At 43.3% G+C, this 20,270-nt stretch overlaps 1 protein-coding gene across 1 annotated transcript; it reads left to right on the top strand.

Annotated features, from left to right (window-relative positions):
- Window positions 1-3,010: 3,010 nt before the first annotated feature.
- LOC311103622 (mitochondrial adenyl nucleotide antiporter SLC25A23-like) lies at window positions 3,011-18,561 on the top strand (the record flags this gene model as incomplete). The annotated part of the gene is made up of 10 exons (XM_084145220.1): window positions 3,011-3,229; window positions 14,017-14,140; window positions 14,747-14,834; window positions 14,939-15,050; window positions 15,322-15,480; window positions 15,650-15,802; window positions 16,461-16,574; window positions 16,705-16,872; window positions 17,865-18,015; window positions 18,380-18,561. The coding sequence occupies 10 exons, from the start codon at window positions 3,011-3,013 to the stop codon at window positions 18,559-18,561; spliced, it is 1,470 nt and encodes a 489-aa protein (XP_084001346.1).
- Window positions 18,562-20,270: the final 1,709 nt, after the last annotated feature.

The raw sequence follows: 20,270 nt of genomic DNA, 5'->3' as shown, positions 1-20,270 counted from the left end.
TGTATGTGTGTGGGTGTGAAAATGCCTGCATGCGTGCATGCCTGTGTCTGTGCATTTGACCAAACTCAACCCTGACAGCGTACAACAATCCACCTCAGTGGCACCATAACAACCGAGAAAGCAGTTTACACCGGAGTCCAGTAGACGCCAAATTAAAACAGTTCTGTGAAAATAGTTAGTTATACCCACATGCATTGCTGCTCACCGAGGCGTGAGTCTGTTCTTTGGTGCTTCACTTCAGAGCAGCAGTCCTCAGCAGTCCTCACTCCTCATGGTGTAGTCACAATCGTGGCCAGAGCCTCGGGGTGAAGCTCCATTTAGGTTTAGGATGAATCTCAATGGTCTGAAGTGGCAGCCTTTCCTCCTCCCTTTCATTCACGCTGAATCTATGGACAGGATTGGTGAAAGCTATATAATGGAAGTCCACCAGGTATTTGCTCACACCTGTCATGCACTTTCACCACAGTGCCGAGAAATAAGACGAGGAGAGGAAGCCACTTTAGACAATTGAGATGTACCCTTAACTCTAGAGGGAGAGAGGGACTTTGTTGTGGGACTGGAGAGTTGCCTCAGTGATGATGGAACACAACAAGTCAATACCAGTAAGGCTGACTGATTTCCTGCCATCAACACTAGGCTGCTATTCATCACAGTTATCACACTGCAGTTGGTGAGGTTTAATTTAATCTAATCAAATCCTGTAGCCTACCGACTTACTTGCATATTAGCTAGATCGTATCTAGTGGCCCCCTCTGAAATTCTGAGATCTGATAGGTCACCTCTGAATATATTGATAATTTTGAACAAGACGCACACCGACAGCAAAACTCATCTATCTCACCAGAGAAAGCATCTGAGTGAGTGAAACAGCGCCCCTCTGTCTTAATATGTGTACCCCATGTATCTAATGCTGTCTGGCCAAAAAGAGTATGACTCGCTCGGATGCTTTCTCTGGTGAAATACATTCAGCTTCTTGTGAATTGGTGGAAAATTATGAAACACGGATAGACAAGAATGATAAATAATACGTTTATTTTAATTTGTATTGTTAACATTGTTGGGGAAGCCTGGCTTCCCTTGGCATCCATGAATACGTGCCACTTTGTAGGCTGAATGTCATTACACTTATGGTGTTTGTAATAGATGTCCCTTTCCATTCAAATGGTGGGTGCACAGCGCACTGGTCGGATGCTGGACTTATTTTGGAGTAGACAAACGTGCGCAGGTAACCTACTTAACCTACTTTTTAAGTGATTTGTTTGACAACCAGATGAAAACATCATGACTGGTTGTGTTCCTGACACTTTAAAGGTCAAACATTTTTACAGTTAAAATTAAATGTCTTTACTATAAAGCCCATAAAAAAGTGCCCGCACACATAGGCGGTCCCGTTAAAGAAATTGAGACCCCCAAATGTCGTAGTATAATTCACACTCTGGATGGCACTTTCAAGTGAATTAACTGCTTTATGCTAATGCGCTTATTTTTTAATGCAAACACTGTAGCAAGACTTTTTGAATTTATTTATGATTTATTTGAACAGGGAAATGTACCAAACCTAAGCTGAAGTATTTAATGCGTTGAACCATCATAATTATATTGAAAGAATCCACCTTGCATCGATTAAGGATCAAAATGTTATGGCCCCACTAAACTGGGTCTGTGCCCCACCTTGGCCACCCCATTCAAAATATTCTGGACCTGCCACTGGTGGAGAGAGGGAGAGAGAGAGACTCTTATAGTCCACTTTGGTTAAATTGAGCTACTTTCCTACGAACAGGACCCAGCCCATCTGCTGAAGAGGATGCCTCTTACAGCAAAACACTATCAGTGGGTGGTGCATGTCAACATTTTTAGAACTGTGTCATGAGCCTCCCTCCCACTGTCTCTGCATAATCTCTCATATCCCATGCATGATGACCGGGCGGTTTCTGTCACAGTGCGCCAGATGCGCGTCACGGCATGCAAACCCCACTATGTTTCTATTAATAACCAATAAGAGGCTATCAATGGGTTCAATGGGGATGGGGCAGCCAACAACACCCTTTACTTTCACTGTGAAAATGGATATCACATTAATGTTCCTCCATTATAAATTTAGAATTCAGTTGAATTAAATGTCAGTCAGGTGTTTAGGCCTACGGATACTGTGGTAGCCTGTTGTGTGGTAGAGGCTAGATTAGAATTACAGTTTGAGGGATTTGATGCTGGTGTGTGTGTGTGTGTGTGTGTTTGTGTGTGTGTGTGTCATGGGAGCAGCTGCAATAATGATAGTAGCTATGTACCGGACAGAAGGAAGCATTATAATTGTATGAGAGAGTGGGAGGAGAGGATGGACCTGCAGAGGTGAAAGTAGAGGATTTTTATTCAACTTCTACTACTACAGCTACACCCCACTAACATTATGTTCTAACTTCGAACCTTTCAAAGTAAAAGGGATGTATCTCTCTCTCACGAACACGCACACACACCGCATTGAGCCTGTTGTCAGAGACGACGGCATAAAATTCCACCCGGTTTCCTACATGCGTGCACAAAGCTGTAGCTGTGGTAAAATATCACGAACGCCAGGAGCTCGGTTCGCTTCGTTGCGTTGCACGGGGACTCACATGCTCATCCAAAAGGCAGAGCCAGTCCCCTGACCAACAGACTAATTCATTTGAATTAGTTAATGGATTTAATCATCGCCGATGTCACGGGATATGTAACGGATACGGGGATTAATATTACAGGCACTGAGAGCTTACACCGCGCCCGGTGTACTGACATTCTCGGCAAGGACTCGGTGTATTAAACCGGTGCCTCGGTAACGAGACCAAGAGAGAACAGCAGTTATTTCAGTGCGGCTATTGTGGTATGGTTCCAGGATTTTAATAGGTAGGCTATCATAAGGATACCCACTGGGAGTCATTCGAACATAAAGCGCTCCTTCAATTTTCTACGCCTGCTTCGCGGCAGCAGGTTGGGATAATATCCACCACCATCAGGATTGCACAAGTCTCCCATTCACATGGGCGAAGGCAGGGCTCGGTTCTGCTTTGGTTGGACCCGGGCTCGCTGTCAAGAACAAGACAAAGGTGTGTCGGACCCTGGGAGGGAGCCGGAAACGCGAGAGAGATGGGCCGAACTGTTCGACCAACTGGACCTCAATAAAGACGGTAAAGTCGACATCAACGAGCTGAGGATAGGACTCGCTGCCCGCGGTTTACTTCGCAGTGACGCGGAGGAGGTGAGAGGAACAGTGATGATGGCGGTATTTCCAATAGACATGGGTATCCCTTGGATTATAGCCTGCGTGGCACTAGCTATTATTATACGTATTGGCACATTAATTGTGTGTGTGTGTGTGTGTGTGTGTGTGTGTGTGTGTTGGACGTGTTTAACAATTATTGTGGGGACCAGAAGTCTCCACAAGAATAGTAAACGAACAAAAATCTGACCAACTGGGGACATTTTGTTGGTCCCCACAAGGTCAAATGCTATTTCTAGGGGGTTTAGGGTTAAGGTTAGAATTAGGTTTAGGGTTAGGAGCTAGGGTTAGTTTTAGGGTTAGGGTTAGGAGTTAGGGTTAGGGTTAGGATTAAAGTTAGGTTTTTGGGATAAGGTTAGGGTAAGGGTTAGGTTTAGGGTTAGGGTTAGGTTTAGGGTTAGGGGTTAAGGAAAATAGGATTTTGAATGGGACTGAATTGTGTGTGCCCACAAGGTTAGCTGTACAAGACTGTGTGTGTTCTTGGCTGAGTAAGGAGTAAGAAAATAATGTCCTGTAGAACAACACAAACTGATCATACAGATAGAGTATGTATGACATAGGCCAGGGGTTCCCAAACTTTTTAGGGCTGGGTACCCCTTTTCTGATAGCAAATTCATCAGGGACCCCCTCAAAATCAGAAAACAACTCAGACTTTAGAGTGAGTTAAAAATAGCATACAAGGAGTTTTATGACTGCTGCAGTGCATGGCCAGACTTACCAAGAATTCGGCCCTGGAAAGTAACATTTAAGCCTCCCCTAATTTCCTGCAATCTATTTTCCCATTGGGCAGAGAGACAATTTTGCAGTTTTAAAGCTTAAATTACAGTGAATTTATGTTCAAAACAACATTTTTATGGAATACAATAAGTATTTAGTTGAAAACTGGATGATTGATGGAGTACTGTGGATCCCTGTGAGCCTCCCAGGCCCTGTTGTGCATTTAAGGGTATATTGTAGGTGAATAATATCACATTGTATTGTATTGCACCCAACTTCTTCCACAGACCCCTTGGCCAAATTTGTTTAATCTGTTGTTGCTATCAATTACAAATGTTTTAATTTTCTTAACGTTTAAACAACACATTTTTAAAAATAGTTTTTTCATTAAAGGTCCCGAACAGTGAAAATCATGTTTTTCATAAAATGTGATGATATTTGGATGAAATCAGTTCGTAGTAGGTTGATCCAAGTATGAAAAATTACTGTAGCTGGTACATTAACAAAGTTGATCATAAAGTTACTGGTCCTCTACCCCATGTCAAACATTTGAATTCAGGAGGCAGGCATTACTTCTGGCTTTATGCAACGTCACGTAAAGCCGGAAATTGTATACACCAATGGTAGCGTCTTATAATCTTAACTAATTTAAATATGTAACGCCTTAAAACCATCACATGTGCGCATCATACGGCTTTGTTTACAAACTGTACGATAGCTCAAGTAGAACGTGCCAGAACGATATTGGTAACTAACCCCTTTTCATCTGTGTGGTAACTTTTAGCTAGCAAGCTACTTACCATCATGCTGGGAAAAAACTCACTGTGTCGTGACTGGATGCCATAGTGTTAATTTAACATTACTCTATTTTCCGAAGAATGAAGACATCCGACAGCGGTGGTTGCTTTCATTTCAAGTAGACAGGCTCAACCGAAAATTACGATCATAACAACCATGTGCAGTGCACATTTCGAGCGAAGTTGCTTTATCAATTGGGGAGAACATTTGATGGGTCTTGCCAGGAAGCTAATCCTGAAGATGGATGCTGAACCATTAATGACAGTGGATCAGAGGATCTTGCAAGCACTGACCACAATGTAAGTATCAGAGTTTGATGAGTCTGACACGGTGGCTGTGGCTGTAAATGGGCTGCTTTGATGGTATATTTTCTGCAACACACCTGATAGTCACTGTATGGTTTTTGTTCTTCCATCCCTAAGCCCCCTACATTGAGTCTGAAAACTGACAGCACACAGCTGATACGAAGGAATGTTGTCCACAAAAGGAATTCCGGTGAGTATAGTATTTGTAATTTACCCCACAAATTAACTTTTAACAAGGCACACCTGTTAATTGAAATTCATTCCAGGTGACTACCTCATGAAGCTGATTGAGAGAATGCCAAGAGTGTGCAAAGCTGTCATCAAGGCAAAGGGTGGCTATTTGAAGAATCTCAAATATAAAATATATTTTGATTTGTTTAACACTTTTTTGGTTACTACATGATTCCAAATGTGTTATTTCATAGTTTTGATGTCGTCACTATTATTCTACAATGTAGAAAACAGTAAAAATAAAGAAAAACCCTTGAATGAGTAGGTGTGTCCAAACTTTTGACTGGTACTGTACATTTTAGAAAATTCTACATCTACTCGGTCTGCACATATTTCCAAGCAACCACCGCATCAGGAATGCTGTGATACAAAATCAGCTTTCCCAAGGCAAAGAAGGGGGGATATGCTGTAAAGCCTGTGAAGACAGACCAAGCGAAGTCAGACCACAGAAGGGGGGATATGCTGTAAAGCCTGTGAAGACAGACCAAGTGAAGTCAGCCCAAAGAAGGGGGGATATGCTGTAAAGCCTGTGAAGACAGACCAAGTGAAGACGGACCAAAGAAGGGGGATATGCTGTGAAGTCTGTGAAGACAGACCCAACAATACTATAAATCATAGTTATTCATTTCAAATCAATTGAGCATTTCAGGCACACACAAATTCCAAATACAAACATTGAAAAGTTTCACAAAAAAGTGCATGACCAAATATTGCGTATTTCAAATTGAGTACTTCAAAAACACCAGAAAACACATTGTAGAATGAGTACATTACTACATCAACAAATTGATAGCATAATAACTCAGAACAGTAAATACAACTACATTAATTTCACTACCCATTTAACAAACATTGCCCTTTTCAAAACCCTTACAGGCTACGTAGACAGGCTCCTGGATCTCCTCTTCAATGAGGTCACCCTTGATCCAGTGCCGTATGTGGGTAAGCTGTGCGAGCTGTCCATCCCAGAACTCCTGTCTGCCCAGTGTGAGAGGCCTGAATAGGAGGAAGCCATACCTGGATTTGTCTCCAGCTTCAATCTTCGGGCTGACTGAAGCCAAGTGGGTGACTGAAGCCCGCTTGATTGAAGCGTGGTACATGGGTCCCCCTCCTCTCCCGCTCCCCTCCCCGTCCCATCAATCTTTGAAGTTGGTTGCATTTCCCAAAGCCTAAGTAATTCACTTTTACGTGATATATCACATTTTATTTCTTTGTATAGTTATTTTTCTAACATTCGGATGGGAGATGAGTTACAAATTGTATGAATCAATGGGGTCCTGTACACTGTAGGGTAGCCAGGTGCCTATATTAGGGCTTATGGTTAAAACAATTTTTTTATGTCAGATGATGTCTCACCATTATTTCTCACCTTTATTTCTCATGAGTGTCCATGTTGATCAATATTTCAGCTATGCTTGCCTAATGTAAATTATCAAATAAATGTCTGATCAATACATACAGTACAATTCTGAACATATTGTCATTTATAATGCTAATGTAGAGGCACCAATAAATTGTCCAGTACACTTATTGTATGCTGTTTTCATGTACATTCCCTTATGTCTTAGCGTCGACAGTGACTCAGGCTTTGCTAATTCTGATGAAGAAGTGTATCAGTGAACTGTATTCTGTAATTAGAACATTTTGCAGAGAAAATGGGTTGAGGCATAATATTTAGGCTCGGAATGACATGTGGCCCATTGTTTACCTGGTCATCATTGACATGTGGCCCATTGTTTACCTTGTTACCTGGCAACGACCACAAGGCTGTTTCAAAGAGCTGTCAGTCAAGGCGAGCTCATGAATATAAGCCCGTTCTGTCAGGCTTCCTGTTAGTTAGAGATGAGAGAAAAGGTACAATTTCTTCAATTCTGAGCATTTTAATAGCGTAAAAATATTACGGGGGATGTTTTGGTAATTCAAAGGCAATTTTTACTTGGGAAATAGGATGACTGTGCGGGACCTTTAAAAATAAAAAATAATACAATTCCACATGCACAATGCAGAAAATGGTCCTTTGCGGTCTAAGGCACTGCATCGCAGTGCTTGAGGCGTCACTACAGACCCGGGTTCGATCCCAGGCTGTGTCACAGCCGGCCGTGACCGGGAGACCCATGAGGCGGCGCACAATTGGCCCAGCGTCGTCCGGGTTAGGAGAGGGTTTGGCCGGCCGGGATTTCCTTGTCCCATCGTGCTCTAGCGACTCCTTGTGGCGGGCCGGGCGCCTGCAAGCTGACTTCAGTCGCCAGCTGGACGGTGTTTCCTCCGACACATTGGTGCGGCTGGCTTCCGGGTTAAGCGAGCAGTGTGTCAATAAGCAGTGCGGCTTGGCAGGGTCGTGTTACGGAGGACGCATGGCTCTCAACCTTCGCCTCTCCCGAGTCCGTAGGGGAGTTGCAGCGATGGGATTAGACTGTAACTACCAATTGGATATCACGAAATTGGGGAGGAAAAGGGGTAAAAGTAAAAATTATATTTACAAAAAATAAGAATATGGTCCTATTGCGTATGGTGGTCCTATAGATGCGGTAAAAGGGTCAATCGGACTTGACCAAAATTGCCATTGAAACGCGTGGGAGAAAGGGCTGTGGGGGAAAGATCCCGCCTCTCCTCATTGCCCCCCAGCAAAATTACCCTACATTTAGGCTATTGTTTATGTGTGTATTTCACACTATGTTGAGGTAAATATCGGAGTATAATACTTGTATAGATGTCAACCCCAACACATGTTCATGTCATCATTACCAATCAACTGCATTACAGTTAAAAACTACTTGGACTACAAACGGGAGTGATCATTTAGCAGTCACTTCTTTTAAACCTGAAAAGTGACAACTTCTACATGTTATGCAGCGAAAACAGCCAAATATATCCAAATTGGACTTAAGTAACCACATTGTGGGCCTGTTACAATACATACATCTTGACGGATTTGATGAATATCCATTTTGTTAGATCAGATTTGTTGAATGTGCGCCAATCTGGTCAATGGAACGTTCCATTGACTCCTTTACCGCATACTATTGCGTATGACCCCTAGGGAGCAATACAGTTATTTTTACCGCAGTCATAGGCTGAATCTCAAACAGAACACTTGGCCCTTAAGCCCTTTATCGAGTGGCCACTTGCTGTTGTGTTCGATAGAGATCACTCGAGTCTGCAAGTGTTTTCGCCAAAATGAGCATTGAGACGATGCACACTCGACGTCCCTACTTACACTTATCAATATTCAAAAATTCTAAATCCATTCACAAGCATTGTCTCCCGCGACCTGTCTTGTGCATGACTCACTCGTTCTGAAACATGGGCACTGGGACAGAAGCATGCTCTGATAGACAGTGAAAAAGTTGTACAAACAAAACAACATCTCTCTACTCCTGCACAAAATATGTGCAAGAATATCATTGCCAGTGATTTCATCAGCTGATTTAGCTTGTTGTAGCCTGCCTGCTGCTAGCTAGCTTCACTGACAAACACAGGGATGGAATGTTAGCTAGCTCGCTAAGGATGTTGGGAACTGCACTGGTAAACAGCGTGTAGCTTGTCACTTATTTACGATAGTTTCACAGATTGCTGATGAAGTTGTAGACATGTTCCCAGCAATCAGTTCATATTTCAGCATGTTTCCAAAGCACCAATCGTTACGTTGTGACATTGGGTCAGAAACCCAGCCTAAAACCCCAAAGAGCAAGCAATGCAGATGTAGAAGCACGGTGACTAGGAAAAACTCCCTAGAAAGGCAGGAACCTAGGAGAGGAACCAGGCTCTGAGGGGTGGACAATCCTCTTCTGGCTGTGCCGGGTGGAGATTATAAGAGTAGATGGCCAGATTGTTCTTCAAGATGTTCAAACGTTCATAGATGACCAGCAGGGTCAAATAATAATCACAGTGGTTATAGAGGGTGCAACAGGTCAGCACCTCAGGTGTAAATGTCAGTTGGCTTTTCATAGCATTTAGAGGTTGAGAGAGCGAGGTTGAGGGGGAGGGAGACAAACAGCAGGTCCGGGACAAGGTAGTGAACAGGTCAGGGTTCCATAGCCACAGGCAGAACAGTGGAAATTGGATCAGCAGCACTGGACCAGTGCTCCATTACCCAGACATCTGTGGCCTATTTCAAAACTCCACCGCTCTCTCTAACTCAAAACAACACAACATTAACTAGTGCTATTTTCACACATCCCTCCAACTCAAGTTGCCTCTCACCAGTGCTATCTGAAAACTCTGTTGCTTCAACACAATACTGATCTACGCTTTTCTGACCTGCTTGTCCCAGTACATGACAGGAAAGCAACACTTTCCTGGATGAATATTTTAAAGGTATGACTGTAACACAAACCTGGTGCAGCCCTGACCCCGCCTGACCTTAATATCACACACACACACACATGCACACACACACACACACACACACACACACACACACACACACACACACACACACACACACACACACACCTTAACCTCAGTCTTCACATAAAATTGTATTTGTCACATGCTTTGTAAACAACAGGTGTAGACTAACAGTGAAATGCTTACTTAGGGGCCCTTCCCTACAATACAGAGAGAAAGAAATAGAGAAATAATAGAAAAGTAAAATATGTAATAATAAATACACAATGAGTAACAATAACTTGGCTATATACACAGGGTACCAGTACCGAGTCGATGTGCAGGGGTATGAGGTAATTGAGGTAGATATGTACATATAACTAGGAATAAAGTGACAGATAATAAACAGTAGCAGCAGATTATGTGATGAGTCAAAAAAGTTAGTGCAAAAAGGGTCAATGCAGATAGTCCGAGTAGCTAACTATTTAACTAACTATTTAACTAACTATTTAGCAGTCTTATGGCTTGGGGGTAGAAGCTGTTCAGGATCCTGTTGGTTCTAGACTTCAGTGCATCAGTGCCACTTTCCGTGCGGTAGCAAAGAGAACAGTCAATGACTTGGAGTCATTTTTTTACGGCCTTCCTCTGACACTGCAGGGTATAGAGGTCCTGGATGGCAGGGAGCTCGGCACCAGTGATGTACTGGGCCATACGCACTACCTTCTGTAGCGCCTTGCGGTCGGATGCCAAGCAGTTGCCATACCAAGTGGTACAGCCAGTCAAGAGGCTCTCAATGGTGCAGCTGTATAACCTTTTGAGGATCTGAAGGCCCATGCCAAATCTTTTCAGCCTCCTGAGGGGGAAGAGGCGTAGTCGTGCCCTCTTCACGACTGTGTTGGTGTGTGTGGACCATGATAGAGCCTTATTGATGTGGACACCAAGGAACTTGAAGCTCTCGGCCCGCTCCACTACAGCCCTGTCGATGTAAATGGGGCATGCTCGGCCCTTCGTTTCCTGTAGCCCACGATCAGCTCCTTTGTCTTGCTGACATTGAGGGAGAGGTTATTGTCCTCCCTATAGGATTTGAGTGCTACGGAGCAACAGTCATTTAGACAGGTTACCTTGGCGTTCATGGGCACAGGGACTATGGTGGTCCACCTGAAACATGTAGGTATTACAGACTGGGTCAGGGACAGGTTGAAAAATGTCAGTGAAGACACTTGCCAGCTGGTCAGCCCATGCTCTGAGTACGCGTCCTGGTAATCCGTCTGGCCTAGCGGCCTTGTGAATGTTAACATGTTTAAAGGTCTTACTCACATCGACTACAGAGAGCGTGATCACACATTTGTCCAGAACAGCTGGTGTGCTCATGCATGGTTCAGTGTTGCTTGCCTCAAATCGAGCATTGAATGCATACTACCGTGCTTCGAGCACGCAAATTGGAGCACGGGAGGGTCGGAGTATGAGTCCAAATCAAAGTATGCGAAACGGAGCACTTCTCGAATACGTTCTCTTTTTGTACATCTTTGGAAGCATGCATCGATGCAAGCTTCATTGGAAAGTATGCACAGAAATATGATGCAACCACGTAATGTTTTTTGCAACATTTCTTTAAATCAATGACGGCCATTATTTGAGCTAAAGCGAGAGAAAATAAACTTTCATATGTTGTAATTGTCATGGTGTAATTATGGCCCAAATATATTTTGGCTGGTAAAAAATCTGAGTGGCTGGTAGATTTTTCCATCTACCTGCCATAGTGGCTGGTGGACCAAAAAGTTACTTACAGGCCATGGTGCTGATATTCGGATGTCTGACTCTTTCCGACCATACCGACTGGACTTTCATGGCCGGCAGTGGCACATACAGTGCATTCAATAAGTATTCACACCCCTTTACTTTTTCCGCATTTTGTTGTTACAGCCTGAATTTAAAATTGATTTAATTGAGATTTTGTGTCACTGGCCTACACACAATACCCCATAACGTCAAAGTGGAATTATGTTTTTTGACATTTTTACCAATTCATTTAAAATGAAAAGCTGAAATGTCTTCATCAATAAGTATTCAACCCCTTGTTATGGCAAGCCTAAATAAGTTCAGGAGTAAAAATGTGCCTACAAGTCACATAATAAGTTGTATGGACTCACTCTGTGTGCAATAATAGTGTTTAACATGATTTTTGTATGATTACCTCATCTCTGTACCCCACACACACAATTCTCTGTAAGGTCCCTCAGTCGAGCAGTCAAACACTGATTCAACCACAAAGACCAGGGAGGTTTTCCAATGCCTCGCAAAGAAGGGCACCTATTGGTAGATGGGTAAAAAAAAAAGCAGACATTGAATAACCCTTTGGGCATGGTGAAGTTATTAATTACACTTTGTATGGTGTATCAATACACCTTCCTAACTTAGTTGCCGAGAGGAAGGAAACCGCTCAGGGATTTCACCATGAGGCCAATGGTGACTTCTAAAACAGTTACAGAGCTTAATGGCTGTGATAGGAGTAAACTGAGGTTGGATCAACATCATTTTAGTTACTCCACAATACTAACCTAAATGACAGAGTGAAAAGGAGGAAGCCTGTACAGAATAAAAATATAACAAAACATGCATCCCTTTTGCAATAAATCTATGGCAAATATTGTACAATCCAGGTGTGCAAAGCTCTTAGAGACTTACCCAGAAAGACTCACAGATGTAACTCACAGCTGTAATCGCTGCCAAAGGTGATTCTAACATGTATTGACTCAGGGGTATGAATACTTATGTAAATTAGATTTCTGTATTTCATTTTCAATAAATGTGCAAACATTTCTACAAACATGTTTTCACTTTGTCATTATGGCATATTGTATGTAGATGGGTGAGAGAAAACAATCCATTTAATCCATTTTGAATTCAGGCTGTAACACAAGAAAATGTGGAATAAGTCAATGAGTATTAATACTTTCTGAAGGCACTGTAGGTGATAGTGCACTTGCTTTATGTAACACTCACACAGAAGCACACAGATAGCACTCCTCAGGTTACATTTAATCAGTAATTTACGTTAGCATAAAGGAAATTAGCTTAGGAGATCACTCCACCACACTCAGTAGTTTAGTTTAGCATCACTCCTTTCACATAGGATCATCCCTCCACAGCCATGCAGAACATTAGCTTAGCATCATCTCTCCACACTCAAATAGTAGGCTAGTTTAGCTAAGCATCATCACCCACAGCTGTGCTTGTCCTTCAAATCTCCTCTGGGAGTTTTCAGACACCACAGGCAATATCACTAGACCAGAATGTATTTGTCTGGGAATGCTTAAATAGACTTTGCTCTGATTGTATTTGTGTCATGGAGGAGGGGGCCAATTCAAAGGCATACTTAAAGTTATACTTGTCATATGTTATACAGACAGCTTCCATCAGCTACACTTAGAGTTAAAATTCAAGCATGTATACCAAACAGAAAGTTGAAATGGTGAGGATAAGTGGCAGGATAAGTAGGAGTCTCATTTGAATTTCATGATAATATGCAAATCCTCCCCATTGCTATCTCAGTAACAATGTCAAGGATTTTGTGGATTCTTGAACCACTTATTCATCGTGAATATATTCATAAAAAATATAAGATGGACAGACTCAGAAAGACCCCCTTGATAGGCTTAGACAAGATTCTGAAAACGTTGCTGCCAAGATTGAGCAAATCTCTCCTTTCCCGTGTGATGTGAGTGTGTGTGTGTGCGCCTGTGTCTGCGTGTGTACTGTGTGCTTGTGTGTGTGTGTGTGTGTGTGTGCGTTGGTTCAGGTCAGATTCCAGTAGCACTTGATTGTTACTGGAGATTAACTGGACACTGGGCACAGGAGTGAAGCGGATTATGACGAGGTCAGAGTCTGGGTTGTCTCTCGCTCGCTCTCTCTCTATACTATTCTCTCGCTCTTTCTTTCTCACTCTTGCTCTCACTCTATTCTCTCTTTCTCTATCTCTCTCTTTCTCTCTCTTTCCTTCTTCCTCTCCTTGTTTGAGGAAGCACTAGAGAGGATGAAGAGAGAGCAGTACTGCTGATTGTTTTATGTTTGCAGGTTAAGACCTTGTAAAACTGACCTTGTAAAGGTAACAATGATAGTCTTTGTTGTCATTTCTCACGCACTCCTTCCTGCTTCTTTCCTTCACTCCCTCCATTCACCTCTCACACCCTCAAACTATCACCTTACCCTAAATCTCACCCCCGGCCCCAACCCACCCCCCACTTTTTCACCTTGTCACATCCCCTCTCTCTCTCTCTCTCTCTCTCTCTCTCACCCACCCCCTGTCCCCTACACTGTTTGACCCTTCACCCCTCCCTGTCTGCTATTTTTACCCCTCCTTCTCTCGCCCCACCCCTACCCCTGCAGATAGTGCGTGAGAGTGACACCAACCATGATGGCTTGCTGGACTTTGAGGAGTTCTCTCAGTACCTGTGGGCCCACGAAAAGGAACTGCGGCTCATGTTCCACACACTGGACCGCAACCACGACGGTCGGCATTGCCACCTCACTCACACATGCGCCTTACGCACATACACACGCACACACATTTACATTTTACATTTTTGTCATTTAGCAGATGCTCTTATCCACACCCACAGAAAATAAGTATTTAAATAACAATTATAAACTGGGTTGTTCGAGGCCTGAATGCTGATTGGCTGACAGCCGTGGTATATCAGACCGTATACCATGGGTATGACAAAACATGTATTTTTACTGCACTAATTAAGTTGGTAACCAGTTTATAATAGCAATAAGGCACCTCTGGGGTTTGTGGTACTTTGTCCTTTCACTCGCAAAACACTGTTTAAATTGTTCATACATGCACAGAGCATTCTATGTCACATTGCACTGTTATGGTAATTTATCAGAATGTATGGTATCACTGCATGAATGGTCTTTAGTATCATACCACATTATTGCATGTGGTTCACATAGTAGTCACACACACACACACATTTACATTTACATTTAAGTCATTTAGCAGACGCTCTTATCCAGAGCGACTTACACATCACTGTGCTCCAACTGTACTGTATGCCTGTATGTACATATTACATATTGTAGGCACTGATGGGATTCACTGTTTATGCAGGGCGCATTGATGTCGGGGAGATTCAACAATCGCTGCACAACCTGGGACTGGAGGTGTCCACAGAACACGCCATCAAAATACTACAGAGGTGTGTGTTTGTAAGCATGTGTGTGTGTCTGTTTATAAGCTTGTGGGTGTGTCTCTGTGTGTGTGTGTTCACACTGCTCTGTGTGTGTGTGTGTGTTCTATCAGTATGGACAGGGACGGCACCATGACTATCAACTGGAATGAGTGGCGAGATCACTTCCTGTTTAACCCTCTTCACAACATGGAGGGCATCGCCCACTACTGGAAACACTCTCTGGTCAGTCAGTACTGCCTATCTATGCCTTCTATCTCTACACTCTCTGGTTTAGATCTTTGCTTGACATGAAGTAGCACAGATAGCATTACATGGAATTTTCAGTTGATGTAATAAAATGTAATTACAGAGTAACTATAGAAACTAATAATTTAGCCAGTATCCTTTCATTACAACTTTGGCCATTTTCTCGATCTCTGTTATATAAATTTGGATGCCATTATCTGTCAATAAAGTTTATTTCACTGACCAGTGTTTCTCTGTGATTTCTCAGATGTTTGACATCGGAGAGCACATGACAGTGCCGCCAGAGTTTTCCCAGCAAGAGCGCCAGTCGGGGGTAGTGTGGAGGCAGCTGGTTGCCGGGGCGATGGCGGGGGCGGTGTCACGGACAGGAACCGCCCCCCTCGACCGTCTCAAGGTCTTCCTACAGGTGAAGGGTTACTGTTGTGTTTACTACAGAGGTTAGAGGTCAGTGCAGTGCTGATTAGTATAATCAGGTGTGTTAGAGCAGGGCTGGAACAGTAGCTCTCCAGGAGGAGGGTTGGCCACCCCTGATGTACAGTATGTTATTAGAGTTACTAACCCTGCTGTCTCTCTAGGTGCATGGCTCCAGCTCTAAGGGGATCAACCTGTGGACGGGGCTGAGGGGGATGGTCCAGGAGGGGGGTGTACGAGCTCTCTGGAGGGGCAACGGCATCAACGTCCTCAAAATAGCCCCAGAGTCTGCCATCAAGTTCATGGCCTACGAACAGGTGAGGGATACAAATGTATACAAATGTGAGTGTAAGAGGCCCCAGAGGTTGATTTGGATTTATTATGGACCAATGTAAGGAGAACACTGATACACACATTTTACATTTATGTCATTTTAGCAGACGCTCTTATCCAGAGCGACTTACAGGAGCAATTAGGGTTAAGTGCCTTGCTCAAGGGCACATCGACAGATTTTTCACCTAGTCGGCTTGGGGATTAGAACCAGCGACCTTTCGGTTACTGGCACAACGCTCTTAACCACTAAGCTACCTGCTACAAGTTCTGGTGTATGGGGTAGTCATTAGTGAAGCATAGGAATGAAGGAGTCACACACACAATGAGGTGTGAAATGTTGCTCACACACACACACTCTGTTTCTCACCCTGTCAGACACACCCTCACACACCCTGTATCTCTACGTGTTATGTCTCTGACTCTCCTCCTCCACCCCAGTGTGACTCACATATTCCCCCCTCACCCCCGTCTCCCCCACCTCCCACACCTCCCCCAATCTACACCCCCCCCTCACTTTGTATCCCTGCCTCCCCCACCTCCCACAATCTATCCCCCTCACCCCTTAATCCCTGTATATCCCTGCCTCTCTTCCACCTGCCTGTCTCTCCTCTCCCCCTGTCTCCCCTCACTCCTCCATCCTAGATCAAGTGGTTGATCAGGGGCAGAAATGAAGCGGGTACTCTGCGGGTGCAGGAGAGGTTCATCGCTGGCTCTCTGGCTGGAGCCACCGCACAGACCATCATCTACCCTATGGAGGTGAGCGAGGGGAGACAGACAGACAGAAAGATAGACAGATGTTTTATCGCATAAAGAAACATAGGACTTTTCTCTCATTTTCCTTCTCTTCCTTGCACACCCTCTCTCTTTCCCCTCTCTCCCTCCCCAGGTGCTGAAGACTCGTCTGACCCTGAGGAAGACTGGCCAGTACTCTGGCATGGCAGACTGTGCCCGTCAGATCCTGAGGAAGGAGGGGGTCCGAGCCTTCTACAGGGGCTACGTGCCCAACACACTCGGCATCATACCGTATGCTGGCATAGACCTGGCCGTCTACGAGGTGTGTGTGAGAAAGTGTGTGTGTGTGTGTGTGTGTGAGAGAGAGTAGGGCTGTCCCTGACCCCCAAAAATATTTGTTGTCTGTCGTCTATCAACCGTCGTCTATCGATTGGTCAACATTTTTAAACTTTTATTTTTCCATGTATAGACACACCTTATATGTTTTAATAAAATCAACGATATGCACTGAGCTAGTCTGATGCTTTAAGTGCACTGCTTTTATTAAATAATTAAGACACACAAATGACTCAAGAGGGAGCCAGAGATCAAGATAACCGTGGCCTCTGTAATGGATTAGTCCACCGAGACAGGTGTGAGTCAGACAGGTGTCTCGTCTGCCATAAAATAAAATAAATGTCGTCCAACAGCCTATCAACCAAACAATCAACCAGTCGACTAAATGGGGTCAGCCCTGTGTGTGTGTGTGTGTGTGTGTGTGTGTGTGTGTGTGTGTGTGTGTGTGTGTGTGTGTGTGTCTGCCAGCTGTGTTTGACGTTTTCTGGGAAAGCTAATCCTCATCACTGTCTCTGTCCCTTGTACTCAGGGGAATGCCAGTCAGTATGTATGCTGCTGTTACTGTGTCCCAGCTCTCTCGTAAAAATGACTTTTATGTGTTTAAGTGAACTTTGGGTTTTACATTTACTAGCTGTCAATGAGCTGTGGTTCTCTCTACTATGTCCTCATTTTTTGGACGCAATAAAATATCTGTCAAATTAACTGAATGATCCATCTATCCCTTTGCTTATTCCTCTCTCGTTTCCACTCTCACACCCCTCTACACCTCCTCTCTCTTTTCTTTTCTTTTTTCCTTGTCTCTTTCCTTTCCCCCCCTCCTCTTCTCTCTCTTCCCCTCCCCCTTTAAGACGTGGATGTCGATTAAGGCAGCCCCCCGCACCTCTCTGATTCAGAGGGGTTGGGTTAAATGCGGAAGACACATTTCAGTTGAATGCATTCAGTTGTACAACTGACTAGGTATCCCCCTTTCCATCTCAGACTCTGAAGAATGCCTGGCTCCAGCGGTACTGTAAGGGCTCTGCTGACCCGGGGGTGTTGGTGCTGCTGGGCTGTGGTACTGTGTCTAGTACCTGTGGACAACTGGCCTCCTACCCCCTGGCCCTCATTAGAACACGTATGCAGGCCCAGGGTGAGACTGGTGTACAACTGAACTACAATTCTAACTTCTACCTTACTACATAACATAGATTATATTACATAGATAATATAGATTCTGTTACATTCTATAACATTCTATAACAAATGAATTACTACCTACCATATCAACCTATTACCCTATATATATTACTGTATGGGCTATCCAAACAGAAAATATAATTAAAAACTTGGTCACAAAAAATTTGCTAAATAAACTATATGCAGTAGCATTTTGATAACTGAATCAATATTGTTATCAGTTGTTCATAGTCATTAGTTATCTATTAATAGCTAACTAACGGATATAACTGAACTGAACAACAGACGTTTTCTCCCTCTTTCCCTCTTCCCACCAGCCTCCACTGAGGGCGGGCCCAAGCTGTCCATGGTCGGTCAGTTCAAGCACATCATATCACATGACGGGGTACCTGGGCTCTACCGCGGCATCGCCCCCAACTTCCTGAAGGTCATTCCTGCTGTCAGCATCTCGTACGTGGTATACGAACACATGAAGAAGGCCCTGGGGGTGAGCTCGTAGAGAGAGGAAGGGAGAGAGAGAAGAGAGGGATATAGAGTGCAGCTCTTAGATTTCATGATGGAGGAGAGGTAGACAGCAGTGGATTGAGGGAGTGAGTGAGTCACAGCAGAATCTGGGCCATTCTACTTCTTTGCTTATGAACAGCAACCCCCATTATAGTCACATCTCCACAGTAAGTCTGTGTGTTGCCCTCCAACCAAACACAGGGAAGCATACAGTACAGTCTGTAGACCTATATGTAGGCACTTATCTAAGGTCAGTGATCTTCCTCCAAATGACCTTGACATATACTGTATATTCGCTCTTTACTACACATCAGAATACGTGAGGTTGTTCCACAGTGTGCTTTTACCAGAACACTACCAAGCCAAAGTACCCCACTCTTTATTTCAATATAGATGTCAAAAGAGATTAGAAATGGATTACATGCATTATATTTGTCTTCAGTTGCTATTCTCAAAAACGTACATTCTAATGGGGAGTTTATAAAGTTCTTAAACGAGGAAACATTTTTCACGTTTACATGATGTATTGATATATATTTTTGTAAGGGAAAGATTCTGAATACATTTGGAAGAGATACTTATACAGGGTCTTATACAGAGTATTATACAGATCTGTTCCTCATGAATGGCTTTGCAGTTTTTAAAAAGGGAATGTTTCTCCAAAGATGGCACTTATATATACATACAGTCAGGTCCAAAATTATTGGCACCCTTGATAAAGATTAGCAAAAAAATACTAAATAATACAAATACTGAGCTATATTGTATGCTCCAAAAAGTTTGAACATTATATTATTTTATACTAATACAATTGCTCAGAGAAAGAGATTTTGTTTAAAGCTAGAATCCTTAAATAACAAAGCGGTCAACCAGACACTTTTTTGGTAAAAAGCTGGAGTGATGGTCCTGGAGAAATGTAACCACTCTGAAATGTTAACCATGTTTTGAGGCTATACAGTGTTTGTTTACATTTACATTGTTTACAAACATTGGAGTAAAACAAGCTTATATTTTGGGTTCTGATGGGGTAGGACAGTTGAACTAAGCTCATGAGGCATTTATAAGTTATATTCTTCAAAAGTCTATGGGTATACATCATTAATTTTTAAGTCCAAAAATTGATGTAGCAACTAAGGATTCTTCCTTTAACAATTTTTTAAAAACATTTTAAAAAGGGGTCAAAATTATTGGCCCCTGTTTTCATTACCTTTCAATACCAAACCTTGCTAGGATAACGGAACTGAGCCTTTTTATAAAATGATTTATGAAATTGGAAAACACATTGGGAGGGATCTTAGAGCATTCCTCCATACCACAGGTTTTCAATGGGGTTCAAGTCCAGAGACTGAGATGGCCATTGCAAAATGTTGATTTTGAACCATTTCTTTGTGGCTTTTGATGTGTGCTTGGGGTTATCGTCTTGCTGGAAGATCCACTTGCGGCTAAGTTTCAGCCTCCTGCCTCCTGGCAGAGGCAACCACATTTGTGTCCTGTTACTGGGTAAAATTAATGATGCCATTGACCTTAACAAGGGCCCCAGCACCAGTGGTAGCAACATAGCCCCATAACATGAAATATCCACCCCAATATTTTACAGTAGGTATGGGGTTCTTTTCTGCATAGACATCTTTCTGTCGACGCAAAATCCACCACTGGTGTGTGTGGCTAAAGAGTTCTATTTTCATGAAAGCCATCTATTTGCCT

Source organism: Coregonus lavaretus (assembly GCF_964263955.1).
Source record: "Coregonus lavaretus genome assembly, chromosome: 28".
NCBI lineage: Eukaryota > Metazoa > Chordata > Actinopteri > Salmoniformes > Salmonidae > Coregonus > Coregonus lavaretus.
Note: the sequence above shows the minus strand (reverse complement) of the source record. Positions and strands in the feature narration are given on the sequence as shown.